Source organism: Chinchilla lanigera, unplaced genomic scaffold, assembly GCF_000276665.1.
Source record: "Chinchilla lanigera isolate Chin_1 unplaced genomic scaffold, ChiLan1.0 scaffold00037, whole genome shotgun sequence".
Classification (NCBI taxonomy): Eukaryota; Metazoa; Chordata; class Mammalia; order Rodentia; family Chinchillidae; genus Chinchilla; species Chinchilla lanigera.
This window is the reverse complement of record NW_004955438.1, coordinates 16,127,814-16,141,679: the sequence shown is the minus strand read 5'-3', so window position 1 is coordinate 16,141,679 and position 13,866 is coordinate 16,127,814. Positions and strand designations below refer to the sequence as shown.

Sequence of the window (13,866 nt, the reverse complement as noted above, 5' to 3'; positions counted from 1 at the left end):
ATAGGATGCCCTCCACCACCACGCCCAACCTTACCCACCTCTCCTACAGACTCATTTGTTTCAATTCCCCATGTACAGAGTGACAAATCTAAGCCCAGGGTTACATACAGAGTCAGTGGCAGGACAGGGAACAGTTTGTCTTCATTTTAGATTCATTCCAGTTGAGCACATGCCAAGGAAATGTCACCCTGTGGTTATATGGTGGGAGAAGGAACTGAGCCTAACATGCCCTTGATTATCGAAGAGGTCACCACCTAGCCTTGACCTTTCCCAAGGAAACCACAACAGCAAGGAGTTGCACTGCACAGATAGGTTTGCAATAACTCACTTTATTCTTTATTTTCTCTAGGGATGTAGCATTTGGTGCCTTGTCACCTCAGGACTGGTCCCTTCATGGGTCAGCCCAGCTGTGGGACACCAGTCTATACTCCTGTGGTCCTCTCCTCTTCAAGCAAGGGCCTGGAATTATTAGAGGCCTGCCGCTGTGGCCACAAGGGCTGTCCCAGTTGACACAACAGTGCCCAGTAAGGCTTTAGTAGATGCAGTGAGTCCAGTTGCCCCTGGGAAGAAACAGAATGTGCGCAGAGTGTTATAGGCTAGAGAGCTTCAGTGGACAGACCTGCCAGGTCATGACAGCCCCTAGGGTGAGGGTGGAGGTTCCTAAAACCCTGGAATCTCTGTCTGGGGATGAGGCAGCAATGATCTCCAGTGGAGAATCCAGCTGGAAGCTGCCTCCCTCTGCAGGAAAGATGGGTGAATCTGCTCCATCTGCCGGGATGGAGGAGACGCCCCACATAACCCAGCATGAACCTGACATGGAAGCCAGGTTCCTTCCTGCTTTAGTCTCATCCTGAGAGAAACCTCAAGAACCTGGAGGGTGATACACACACAGATTCCATAAGGCTGAGATCTGGATGGATTCTCTGTGGCTTTCATCTCCCTCTCAGCCCTCCCTCAGCAAGCCCTAGCTGGACACTCACCCACAGACTGCAGAACGGACACCAGGCTTCCTGCGGGCACCCCGCCACCATTGGCGATGGCAGTAGCTGACATCATCTTGGCTGCCAGGGATGAAGCAGCAATTCCTGCTCCAGTGAAGCCCACAGCATTCAGCACCACGGGCACAGACACCACAGCCAGCCCTGAGGGGAGAGGAGCTGGTGGGGCTGGGCTCAGGGCAGCGGACCCCATGTTGGGTCAAGCCTGGGGTCCTTACCAGGTCTGCAGGAGATGAGCTCTGAGGTTGGGAAAGACCACAGGCATGGTCAACAGTGACCAGCCAAAAAGCAGGGCCAGGTGGAGGAGTAGAAGGAGCAGTGGGAGTCCCTGGTGTCAGGGTCCTGATCTAGGCTCTGATGGCCAGCAAGAGTTTCTTTGGGGAAGTCACTTGCCCGGGCCTCAGCATCTGCCTTGGTACAATGATGAGGTAAGGGATGGTTCCTAAGCTTTGTTTTCATAGAAGCAGGTCTGGCCTGAGTGGTGTGAATGAACTTAAGAACCACTTAAGATGGCAGCTTTGGTTCCCTGAGTCTCTGGAAGCATGTGGGAAGCCACCACACCCAGGGTGGTGGGGCCCAGGGAATCCCTGTGATGAACCTCTGCTGTCCTAACTCAAGCTGCCACAAGAGAGCCCTGCATAGGCGACACTGGCCTGCTTTTCAGGGGATGAAACAGGAGCCCAGGGAAGTTCAAAGACATGCCAAGGTCACAGGGATGCTCTGCAGTGGAGACATGACCTTTGTGGAGGATGCGGCCACCCCACTCTACACTATACTCATTCCTTGTGTCTACTCCCTATTTCTTTTTTTTTTTTTTTTCATTTTTCTCCGGTACCGGGAACTGAACTCACGACCTTGCGCTTGCCAGGCAAGCGCTTTTGCCGCTGAGCTAAATCCCCAGCCCCTCTACTCCCTATTTCTTATCTCCAGTGGCTTCCAGTCCCTTCTCCCTGGCCCCTTCCCTCCTCCCAGCTCCTCCCTCTACCATCTCCTGAGGCTCCAGAGAAGCCTGGGCAAGGACAGCATGGCTGCTTCCCTGGTCTCTGAGTGCCAGGCTTGAATCCCTTCCCTGCAGAGACTTACCTCCTCCAACTACAGCTAGGGCAATCTTGCCTGAAACCAAAAGAACATTTGGTGAGAAGGGATCCACACTGCCTGCTCCTCCCCTCGCCAAGTCAACCACCCACGAAGAATGGGGGCTGCCCCAGGGAGGGCTCCCAGGAAGGAATGACCCTGCCTGCCCTCCCTCAGGCACTCTGAGGAGGAGACGGCAGAAGGGGGTAGTTGCTCCTCCGTCTAACTCCTCTTAGACTCTGGGGACCTGTCCTGAGTGAGTTACCTGCCCTGGCCCTGGGATCTAAAGACAGAGTTTGGGGTCTTGGTTCCAGAAAATCCAACACCTTATCCAGAGTTTGTTTGTTCTTTGTTCATCTGCCTGTGGGCTGCTTGGCTGGTTGCCTGGGGATTTGGGGGGAAATCAGAAGTCAGCTTTTCCAGGTCTCTCCTTCCCAGGCCAGGTTTGGTTCAAACAAACAGTGAAATTCTCACTGTGATGTCCCTTCTCAATGAGCAGAAGACACCTGGCACAGTAATTGAGGCCACAAGGATGAGAGTTAAGCTCTCTGGACAGGGCTGGGAGTTCCTGAGACCCAGCCTCCGTGTTTGTCACTGAGGTTGCAGGACACTGCCTGCAGCCCAGAAGGAGCTCCCAGGAGAGCGGTGCACCCCAGGCCGGAGTTGCACCGCATTCTCCACTGCTTTCCTGCAGGAGGCAGGGCGAGCACTGCTGAATCCAGAGTGCTCTTTGTGCTACTTGAGAGCCATGCTCGGAGGAGAGGGCGCCGGACACATGCAGGTCAGCACATCGCCTCCTCCAGGAAGTCTCTGGATTCTCCCATACAGAATTCATTCTTGTACTTCTGTGACTGGAGTGCTCATAACCTTGAACAATTCCAGATTTACATGGTACTGGATCTCCAACACCATGAGCCTCTGGTATGTTGAAGGCTGAAATCCTGTTCTTCAGCTACAAGGGTCTTAACTGCACTCTTTGGGCCCACCAGGACAAGAAGTTCTAAAAACAATAAGTGCAGTGGGCTTAGCCAGCTCCCAGGGAGAGGCCTGGGCTCCTCAGTGGAGGAAGCAGACACAGGTGCCTGCAGAGCAACCCTGAGTGACCAGAAGGGACGTGTGGATGCAGCATGGATCCTCAACTCAGGAAACAGGAACCAGTTTCAAACCTGTTTCAAAGGCATTAGCTGCTCAACTCTCTTGGCAGGCAGGACAGGAAATGCCAGGTAGGCCGCCCCTGAGGGTGGCATATGCAAAGCTCAGAGGCAATAGGAGGCTGTCTGATAGCCTGCGGGGCTCACTGGTAGTCATGGGTAGCGCGTATATCTGGCCCTTCTGGGCTGTGTAGGATTTGCCCTGAGGGCCCCCCACATTCTTCACTCTGTGACTGGAACAATTCTCCATTTTTGTTTTATTTTCTGTCCCAAGCTCTGAAGGGATATACCCACCTTCCTGCCCAGGGCACCAGGACACTGATAAATGTTCCTCCTTGGTAAATAAGAGACAATATTACCTTCCTCTGTGGTGGTTAAGAGAATTAAAAGAATTGATAAATGTCAAGTGCTACCCATAGCAAGTAAAACTAAAAAGCACTTGATAAAGTATAATTATTCTAAATGTGTTTTTGTTTTTTGTTGTTTTAAGATGGAGTTTCGCTATGTAGATCAGGCTAGCTTTATCTGATTCTTTTGTCTTTTTTTTCTTTTGGTGTCAGGAATTGAACTCATGGTGCTATACGGCTGGGATATATCCCAGGCCCAGGCTAGCTTTGAACTCACTATGTATCCCAAACTGACCTTGAACTCAGGCTAATCCTCTTGCCTCAGCTGTCCCAGCACTGAAATTACAGCCTTGTGCCAGCACATCTGGTTTCTTGTTATGTTAAGCAACTGGGTTTCTTAATCTTTAACTGAAGCTCTGTTTACATTTCTGATAAGCAGAAGGAAATGTTGGGTGTGGTCCTGGTCCCGGTCCTCTTTTTTTTTTTTTTTTTTTTTTTTTTTTTTGGTTTTTCTCCGGTACCGGGAACCGAACTCACGACCTTGCGCTTGCCAAGCAGGCGCTTTTGCCGCTGAGCTAAATCCCCAGCCCCCCGGTCCTCTTGATACACACTGTTCCTGCTGAGCCGGGTTCTCAAGGAGTGCCGTTTCCCGGGGCCACTCACCTCCAACTGAGGAAGCAGCCATAGAGACAGCAGCGGCAGAGGACGCCGGCAGGATGGTGCCAAGAGCAGTTGTTGCAGAGCCCAGGGCAGAGGCTGCAGGGCCCAGGGCAGCCTTAGATACCAGCATGAGCCCTGGGGAGATGCAGAGAGTCAGAGGTTGGCGCAAGGGTCACGGAATTGTCCCTCCATTCAATGTCATGTGTTTGTGCTGGTGAATGTTGGAGACTCTCTGGGTGTCCACACACTTGGCAGCAGATAGAAGTGAGGATTAGAAGCTCCCCTAAGGCCATGGAGGGTTTTGGAGATCAGAGTTGTTAGCGTGGTAAACAGCAGTAGAATAAGCTGTACAAACTGTCCTCTGTATAAACTAAAACACATGCAAATACAAGCAACACTCGTTCTGCAGAACCGCAAGTCAGACACACATACTATGTGGGAGATGCTGACTTTGACCGAGGGACGTTGAGGACCTCAGGGTAGATAAATGATAAAAACAGATAAATAGAACCAGAGGGAGTTCTGTGAAAACCTACAAAGAAAGAAGCTAATGTACAGAATTTTGTTAAAACCAATGCTCTGGACTGGACATCTACAGGACACACTGTGAGGAAAAGGTCCTCACACATAAAGGGACATTTAAGTGAAAATCTAAAGGAAGTGGTTGAGGGCCACAAATTCACATTGTCTAATTTTGTATACTTCCCTAAGGGATAAATGAAGGCTTGGGGTTATCGATACCACCCTTTTGAGATTTCCCGCAAACCTATCATTGCACACAGGCAATACATTCATGGTATATACCCAATAAATAGTGGCTGGCTTGGAGTGTCTTTATCTCTGCCCATTGCCTTCCTGGAGGCATTGACTTCCCAGTCCCCCTTCATGTATTACTAAAATTTGTCTCTATTTCTTATTTCATCCTTTTGCTGTACCCCTCATACAGGCAGTTGGGGATCTTGGCCAGGTCCCCCATGTTTTGTTTTGTCTCTTTTTTTTTGGTTTTTTGGATTTTTTCTAATACTGAGAATCGAACTCACGACCTTGTGCTTGCCAAGCAGGCACTGTGCCGCTGAGCTAAATCCCCAGCCCCAATGAGCCTCACTTTCTGTTTTTTTTTTTTTTAGGGGGAGAGGGTTTTTTTTTCCCTGTACTGGGAACCAAACTCACAACCTTGTGCTTGCCAGGCAGGCGCTGTGCCGCTGAGCTAAATCCCCAGCCCCAGGTCCCCTGTGTTAAAGTCCATTCCAGTCTTAACTACATGGTGAAACAAAAGCCAAACCTGCCTCCCTGATAGATGTCTCTAATGTAATTTGCAGCTGACAAGACATTTAATTTAATTTACTTTCTAACTAGTGTTCTAATCTACAAAGGTCAGCCCCTCACAGAAATGTCCTGGCTGCTCAAACAAGGCCAAAGACCACTCCTAAGGGGCCTGGCCCCCTCTACCTGTATATATATAAACCCAAACTCCTTGCCTCTCGCCATGCTCTATCTCTACTCTTAGAGTCCCGCCCATCACTCCCATTCCAATAAACTACCCTCTCTGTTCCTGTGTTTCGTACCTGATCCCTCTGCCGACCTTACACCTCATAGGAAGTAAATTCTGGTGGTGAATCCAGGGGACAAGAGAGCCATGACAGAGCAGGACCCACCTGCAGGCCCCTCAATTGAGGCAGGAGAAGGCCCAGGTCTGGAGGGGAGGGGACTGAAGGGGGATCTAGGTGTGAGTCTTTGAGGACTCAGATCTCTGGCCAGGGGCAAGGTCTTGACTCCCCAAGGATCTTCACAACAGGAGCATAGGGTGGACAACTGGAGACCGCATAAAGTGAGAGACTGTGCCCTCTGAAATTGCCCTCTCACCCCCAGCACTGTCCCTCCCAGGAACACTCACCCTGTGATGAAAGGCCAGCTATGAAGGTGCCAGTGGCCGCCCCACCAACTTGAGCCATGGTCACTGCTGATGCTATCTTAGCACCCAGGGATGAGGCCAGAGCGCCCATTCAAGCTAATTTCATGGGAAAGACGTGCAGCTTCCCAAACCTGCAAAAAGGATGGTACTGGTGGGGAGAGGCAACCCATAACTGTCTTATCATCCACTTCTCTGAAAATCTTGAAAGGCAACAGGATAGGTGGGAGGCTGCTCCCCACTAGCAGGGCACTGGGCCTGGAATGGGGCTTAAAGTGAGGGAAGGAGGGGTGTGGATATTGGGTTGTGCAGGGCCTCAGGGAATTTTATTTCCCTCAGATGGCTGCTTCCTTCTTCATGAAAATCCCAGTGCTCATGTTTTAGACACTTCTGGGACTCCCTTAAATCTGCTGGAGTATAAAGGCAATTGTCAAACTTATAGCTATATGCCAGATTCAAGGATGGGCCAAACAAACCAGCCTGTTCTCGTAACAAGAGAATAACGAAACTCAGCCAGACTCGCATTCCAACACCAGCTGCAGTCTGTGAGATAAGTCAGCCAAACAGTACATCTTGTCAGCTTGTTTCAAAGACTTATCACCTAGGGAGAGACCCCCGCTCAGCCTTAGATAATGATAGATTCTTCCTGCTCACCCTAGCCCTAACCTTCCTGTTATAGGACAGTAACCTTCTAATTAACTTGCTTAGAATAAATCTGCCTAGCAATGTATGACAAGACAATGCGAAACCAACTATAGAATATCCTATTATCTGCCTTTTATACTTCCTTCTAACAACCTGTATAAGTGACTGTTTAACCCCAGCCTGAGGCTGGTGATTTAGGAATGAGATTCCCACCAACCCGCTAGCATAAATAAAGCTGTTTGCCATCCACATTCTTTGGTGCTTTGTGTCTTCCATTTGTTTTCAGCAGCAGGAGCAGTTTAAAGTCACCGAAGTTAGCAAACAGGAACCAGCGACATTGTCAAGGCACATACCTTGGCTGAGGTGCTAGTCTCTACTTTTCCATCATCTCCTCTAATGTCAGAGCTGGGGTCCTATCCTCGTTTTATAAATGTGGAAACAGAATCCAGCTCAGAGAGGATATAGGATTTGCTCTAAGTCCAAAGGCTCCGCGGCATGCAAGACCCCAGCCAAGTCCAGCTGCTTCAAATAAGGGGCTTGTGCTGGCTGTGATTTTGTTCCTCCTCACACTCACCTCTCCCCTGTGCCATCTTCACACTCATGTACTCCTTAGGCTTGAGGGAACCCCTAACTGCAATGTGCATTGTTCCAAAATCCAAGTGCAAGAGCTCAAGGCCCATCCCTCCCAACCCTTACCTTTCTTTGCAGTCGCCCTGATGAAAACAGGACAGGGATAGGAGGCAATACACACAGAGTGCTACTCACTGCCACTGGAGTTTGGGAGAAACTCCTTTTCTGCCACAGAAAAAGGAGCCCTGGCTATCGCTTCTGCTCTTACCAAGCAAAGGGGGATTTCTTGAGCTTGTAGCACTGCCGACTTCGTCTAGATATTTGACAGAGGGTCTGGTTCCAGCCAGATATTTATGAAGCTTCACTCTGGCTGCAGGGCAGTTCCTGAGAATGCCTGCAACCAATCAGTGAAGTGTTCTCTGCTCAGGAAACTGAAACTGATCTTTGCTCTCTGGTTGAGAGTGATATCTTTTTCCTGTTGAGGAGGAAATTCCATTATTGTAGAAACAGAATTTGGCCACTCTATTAACCATTGCCCATTACTATAAGATGCCTTGTCATATTTTAAATATTTTATCAGTGACAAAATTTAATGACTTTTAAACATCCTTGCAGTATTCAAATATATTGTAGACATATTTCATATTTCCCAGAATTTATTTTTTATTACACTAATGATATTAATGATATTAATTTCTTCCTAAAGGACAAAACTTCAGTTTTCATGTCTTGTTTTTTTAATTATTGCTGTTCAAAGTTAAAATGGGTAGCCATTATTTTATAACTGAAAGGTGGGAGTTGGGAGAATGAAGGGAGGGGGAGAGAGAGAATTTATTATTGCCAAATAATAACAGTAAGCCTGGGTATGATGGCATACACCTGTAATTGCAGCACTCAGGAGGCTGAGGCAGGAGGATCATTGTGGGTTCAAAACCAGCGTGGGCTACACAGTGAGTCCAAGGCCAACCCGAGCTACATAGCAAGACTCCGCCTCAAAAAAAAAAAAAAAAAAAAAGAATAGCCAGGCATGGTGGTGCACGCTTGTAATCTCAGCACTTGGGAGGGTGAGGCAGGAGGATCACTGTGAGTTCAAGGCCAGCTTGGGCTACAAAGTAAGCTCAAGATCAGCCTGAACTGCATAGCGAGACCCTATCTCAAAAAGACAAAAAAAAATTAATTATTTTCTCAGAGAGGGGTGTCAAAAAACTAGAGAAGTTGTAGAATTGATAAGATAGCTTAACTTCTTGTAATATCATTCTTTACATCATTAGAAGATTGGATTTGGTTTTTTTGTTGTTGTTGTACCTGGAATCAAATTCAGGACCTTGTGCTTGCCAGGCAGGCACCGTGCCACTGCGCTATATCCCCAGCCCAGAACATTGGTTTTCTTTCCTTTTTTTTTTCCTTTTGTCTTTTTGAGACAGGGTCTCACTGTGCAGTTCAGGCTGGTCTTGAACTCACTTCGTAGCACAGGCTGGCCTTGAACTTGCAACGATCCTCCTGCCTCAGCCCCCAAGTGCTGGGATTGCAGGCATGTGCCACCATGCCTGGTGGTTTTCTTTTTTTTTTTTTTTATGTTAAAGAGTAAAAAAAGGACAACATAGCAATAGGGGGATTCACCGAATTACAGACAAAGTGGTAGGACATTATCAGTGGTTGTTATCTTACCTAAGGTAACTTCAAGATAGTTTTTCAGGAAAACAAATAGACAATAGTGAGTTACAGACAAAAATGGCAGGAAATTATCAATGGTTGTTGTACTATATCTTGGTTTCTCCAAAATGGTCTCTAGGGAAAACAAACAGAGCTATACAAGAGTGATCAATCAAATAATCATTAACTATTCTCTAATGGTTGTTGTTGAAAACACATAGTAACAAACATACATCCATTTACAAAATAGCATAGGAACAACACAAACATTACAGAGTTATGGACAGATTGGTAGGAAATCATCAATGGCTGCTACAATACATGTTGGCATCCTCAAAGTGGTTTCTCAGGAAAACAAAGATATGCAAGAAAGATCCAACAAGTAGTTACAGCCCAAGGGTTATGAAAAATAGCAGATTACCTCCTCATCAGTGACTCCCCTCACTGAGGTATGACAGCAGGAAGGAAGGCCAGGACTGAAAAAGAGGACTGATAGACCAGCACCAGTGTCCAGCAATGGGCCCTCCATTTTTTCCTCTATAGTCATGATTTCATGGGGCCCTCCTTGGAGACAATGGTCCAGCCAGAGGGAGAAGGCAGAGTATGCCCTGGGCCCCTTCATTCCTGCCGGACCAGCTGGTAGGAGGGGTCCAAGCCCCAGGGCCTCCACTCCAGAGGGCAGCCCGACCTCCAGTGGCCACCCCCACAGTCAGAGTATGGCCCAGGGGACCTCCCAGGGCAGTCCCTCCCGAGGTGGCCCAGGCCCCCAACAGCAGCAGCAGACAAATGCAGTCGATGAGCCCCCCGCCCGGGAACCAGACCCAGGGTCTGCCTCTCCCAGTGCTGCAACAGAGGCAGCCGTCCCCTCTCAGTCTCTCTGCCCTTTCCCCTTGGCCTCCCCCTCGCCACAGCCGCAAAACACTGAGGAGGCAACTCCCACCAACATCTCAAGCGAGTCATTCAGGGCAAAAGCCATCCTCCACAGCCCCCTTCCACTATCTGGGGCTGACTGAGCAACAAACCCATCCTCAAGAATAGTTTGTTCTTCTACTGAACTGGGATCCAGGGAAGTATGCTTTATCAATGCCTCTTGTCTAAGAAAGCAGGGGGGTGGTCTCTCCAGCCTCCCAGTGCATTGGGACCCCGCAACCACGTAATGTCCTCTCCCCAATTGTCAACACACACCATGCATGGTGGTTTTCAAATGTGAAAATGGATGCAATAATTCTGCATATGATATTGCTTCCAAAAAAAGTTAAAACTCACACAGCACTAGAAAGATCCAGAATATTCTAATGGTGTTTATTAAGACTAAATTGTACATTGAACAGAAAAAATAATGTCCTTTATTGTTGAATCTTTGAGTTGTTTCTACATAGATTTTTTTGGCAAGTATACATAATAAACTCATATATAGATAGCAAACTTATTAAGGATTGATCATGTTAGGTCCTCACAATTGGACCCTACCTACCTTGAAAAGAAAAAAACCCTGACAGACTTGTCTGTTCAAACAAGAAGCCCCCTCACCCAGCCCAAGAGACTGAAATAATTCTGTTTATTGCGCTGGTTCTCAAGCTTACAGGAAACTCTATAGAATGCTACTCTGCAAGTCAGCAGAATGCCATTGTTGTCCTATACTTCCCCGACATGCTTCCCACCAGAGGCACCAGACCCACCAACGATCCCTGAGAAACTTAAAATTTTCAATCTCCCTGAGCAGGATTCCCCTTCCCTGCTTAAACTCATCTATAAAGCATATCCTCTTCCTTTGTTCATGGTCAATGATCTTTCTGTCCTTGGCCAGTGGTCTCACTTACACGGTTTTTCACTTACAGGGTTTTGCCTGACAGATCACACACGGAGCATTAAAGTGCCATACAACACAGTATGTTTTGTTCAATTTTAAGAAATTTCAAGGCAGATTGCAAAATGACATTAAAATAAATTGCCCCCTTTGCCTTTGCTATCTTTCTGCATTGTTGTTTTCTTTCTGTCACAAATAGAATTTTCATTTCTTTGGCATTTGCAGAGATGTACCTCTTTGAAGAAACTTCTAATATTTTTCTCTTCTTTCTTTGTTTTGTGTTTTGGAGACAGAGTCTTGCTACGTAGTTTAGGCTGTCTTGAATTCACTATGTACCCCAGGCTGGCCTCAAACTCAAAGTGATCCTTCTGCCTCAGCTTCCTGAGTACTGGGATTATACGCATGTGCTACCATGCTTGGCTTTTTCTTCCTTTTATTTAAATTTAAATTAAATTTATTTCAACTGATACCTAAAAACCATAAAGACTGTCCATACTTATGGGATACCATGTAATGCTCTGATGGTGGGGACCACAAATTCACAGTGGCTAGTTTTACATATTTTCTAAGGGATAAACAGAAGCTTGATATTTTTGGTATCACCCTTTTAAGATTTCCCATTATCCTATTAGGGGTGGGCCATCATCTCCCCCATATTAAGACTAAGACTACTAAGACTATTGAGGCTCCTCAATCAATAAATGGTGTGGAGATCTGGGAAGGAAGTTAAGCTCTCTCTGGAAGGCTTTAAGCTCCCTTGAACCTCCACCCCAGCTGAGACCACCTGGCAACATCCTCAGACCAGGAGGTCTTTAGCTCCTGTTGCTTCTGCCATGCCAGATCTTGCTGGGCGTTTCAGATCAGGTTAGCCCCTCAATCTCTTTCTCCCTCTTTCTTCTTCCCTCTAAGCCTGCCTCCAAAATGATCTGAAGCCAGGAAGCTCCCAAGTTCCTGCCACACTGACAGCTTTAGATCAGGTAAGTCACTATGAGGAAGGGAAGGATGCTTATCAGATGCAAAGGGAATTTAGCCTGATCTGTAGAAACTTAGAATTTTAAAAATGTATTTAAAGATTTCTTAGGTAATTTGAGTGCAGTAAAATGTTAGTTTTCATTAGAAAATACTGTAGTTCTATGATGACCAGCTTGGTTGGCTTAAGAGATGCTGAGGAGATTCGTAAAGCACACTTGTGGACAAGTCATTCGGGCCTAACCTGGGAGACAATATCTGGTCACTGACTCTTCCTCTGTGGCTCTTTCCCTATCTCTCTGCTTCCTGGGTGCTGTGAGGTGAATAGCTTTCCTTTGTCACGCCTTCCACCATGTTGGTTCCGCTTTGAAGCCAGCTGACCATGGAGTGAGACTCCTGAGACCACGAGCCCCTCTGTACTCCTCCTCCTTTAAACTGGGGTGTTAGGGATTTTGTCCCAGCAATGACAAACTGCTCAACATAAATCCCGTCATAAATTAAAAAATATAAAGATTACACCCTCCTGGCCATTGCCTGGAGATTCAGGGTGCTCCATCGTAAAGACAAGCAGCACGAAAATGGGAAGAATGAGAAAGGAGCACAGAGATGCCCTGGACTCTGACCCAGAGCCCAGAAGGCCCAGCCTCCTTCAGTACAGTCCTATGTTTTCTGTAGGGTACACTCGCTCTCTTTACGCATTCACAGTTTCTTCCCCTTTCCTCTTTTTTTTTTTTTTCCCCTTTCCTCTTTGAAATAAAAAACTCCTTGGGGTACTGGAGCCCCTGCCCTGAACTTTGTTGCCCAGCCTCAATGGTGAGGCCAGATGGCCTTAAACCAATCATCACACCCCATTCCTAGGGCAAAAGCACTGGTTTAGAAAGAATCAATGGCTTCATTTCAAATACCATCAATGTTTATTAGAGGCTTTTGGTGCAGAAGTGCTCTTGGGTGGAGACAGGAATGAAGAAGGCAGCCTTCTCCAGAGCCTGGGAGCTGGCAGCCAGGATGAAACTGAGAACCTCAGAAAATAGAGAGAAGGGACCAACAAACAGGTCCTTGGCATAAGTGCTGAGCTGGTGAACCAAACTTTGCCCGAAGCATACTTCTGTGGTTTGCATGGAGGGTCCCCAATTGCATATGGAAAGACTTGGTCCCTGGGGCAGCAGTCCTGGGAAGTGCTATGAACCTTTAAGAGGTGTGGCCTAGTCAGAGGTCCTTAGGTCCTCGAGGGTGCTGGTTCTGGATAAGACCTTCCAAGAAACTTGGTCCAACCGTCCCATCCAAAGTGCAGCAAACCAAGGCGCAAGGAGCAGCCACAACTTGGTCAGGATCACTGAGTGACTGGAAGGACTGATGTCACAACATCCTGTGCCCCTCCCTCCACACATCTGCCTCTTGAGGGAAGGGTGAAGAGAGGGCTGCCACATTCCAGGAGGAGCAGGGCAGGGCTGGGGTCCTGGGACAGAGGAGGGCTGGTGGACATGGAAACCAGGGAGTGGAGGGGCTCCCAGGAGAACCTGAATCCAGGCCTGTGTATGCCCGGGACACCCTGGGAGGCTCCTTTGCTCCTACCTGCTGCATTCCTGCCTCACTTCCCCTTGTGTAAGATGTATAAGTTGAATAGATTGAAATCTGTGGTCTTTGCTCTTCCTCTTTTGACAAGGGAAAAAAGGTGCTCTCTGAAGCACAGGACCAACAGAAGACCTCAGAGCTGACCTTCTGCAGAGGTGATAGGGAGGGGCCTTCTGCCCTCTGCCCTCTGCCCTCTGCCCTTGAGGACCCCTCTGGGGCCTTCCAGGGCTCCCTGTGATCACCACAGCACTGCAGTCATAGAACTTCCTACAATGAAGGGCATGTTCTTTGCACTAATATGACACCTGCGGTGACTCACAATTGAAATGTGTCTCATGTGACAGAGAAACAGCCTATTTTTCCTTGATTTTGGCCACTGCGTTGGAAGACACTGCTTTAGAGCACATCTCAAAATTCTTGGGGCTCAGTGAATGGACTGCCGGGTCTGCAAAGCTGTTCTGAGGAACTAGCTGTAGTTCAGCATAGCTGTTTGCAGCAGCTCCCCCAAAAG

The 13,866-nt window shown here is 47.8% G+C and overlaps 1 protein-coding gene across 4 annotated transcripts; it reads right to left on the bottom strand.

Annotated features, from left to right (window-relative positions):
- Positions 1 to 309: 309 nt before the first annotated feature.
- LOC102014173 (interferon alpha-inducible protein 27, mitochondrial) lies at positions 310 to 7,747 on the bottom strand. 4 transcript variants are annotated; one of them, XM_013517200.1, is made up of 6 exons: positions 7,623 to 7,747; positions 6,125 to 6,273; positions 4,234 to 4,365; positions 2,082 to 2,111; positions 981 to 1,142; positions 310 to 560 (listed from the first exon to the last, which is right to left on the bottom strand). In XM_013517200.1, the coding sequence occupies exons 2-6, from the start codon at positions 6,231 to 6,233 to the stop codon at positions 469 to 471; spliced, it is 525 nt and encodes a 174-aa protein (XP_013372654.1). In that variant the 5' UTR covers positions 6,234 to 6,273; positions 7,623 to 7,747; the 3' UTR covers positions 310 to 468. The 4 variants fall into 4 exon arrangements, with proteins under 4 accessions (XP_013372654.1, XP_013372656.1, XP_013372655.1 ...); XM_013517202.1 differs by having other exon boundaries at positions 7,550 to 7,637; XM_013517201.1 differs by lacking the exon at positions 7,623 to 7,747 and adding an exon at positions 7,481 to 7,575.
- Between the last annotated feature and the right edge of the window lie 6,119 nt (positions 7,748 to 13,866).

What these genes read in the sequence shown, in the direction of transcription:
- LOC102014173 (XM_013517200.1), bottom strand. Translation starts at nt 6,233, where the DNA reads ATGGGCGCTCTGGCCTCATCCCTGGGTGCTAAGATAGCATCAGCAGTG. An exon ending in GGCTGCTTCCTCAGTTGGAG is followed by an intron (nt 2,112 to 4,233) that starts GTGAGTGGCCCC and finishes TTTTGGTTTCAG; the next exon opens with GCAAGATTGCCCTAGCTGTA. An exon ending in GTCCGTTCTGCAGTCTGTGG is followed by an intron (nt 561 to 980) that starts GTGAGTGTCCAG and finishes GTTTCTTCCCAG; the next exon opens with GGGCAACTGGACTCACTGCA.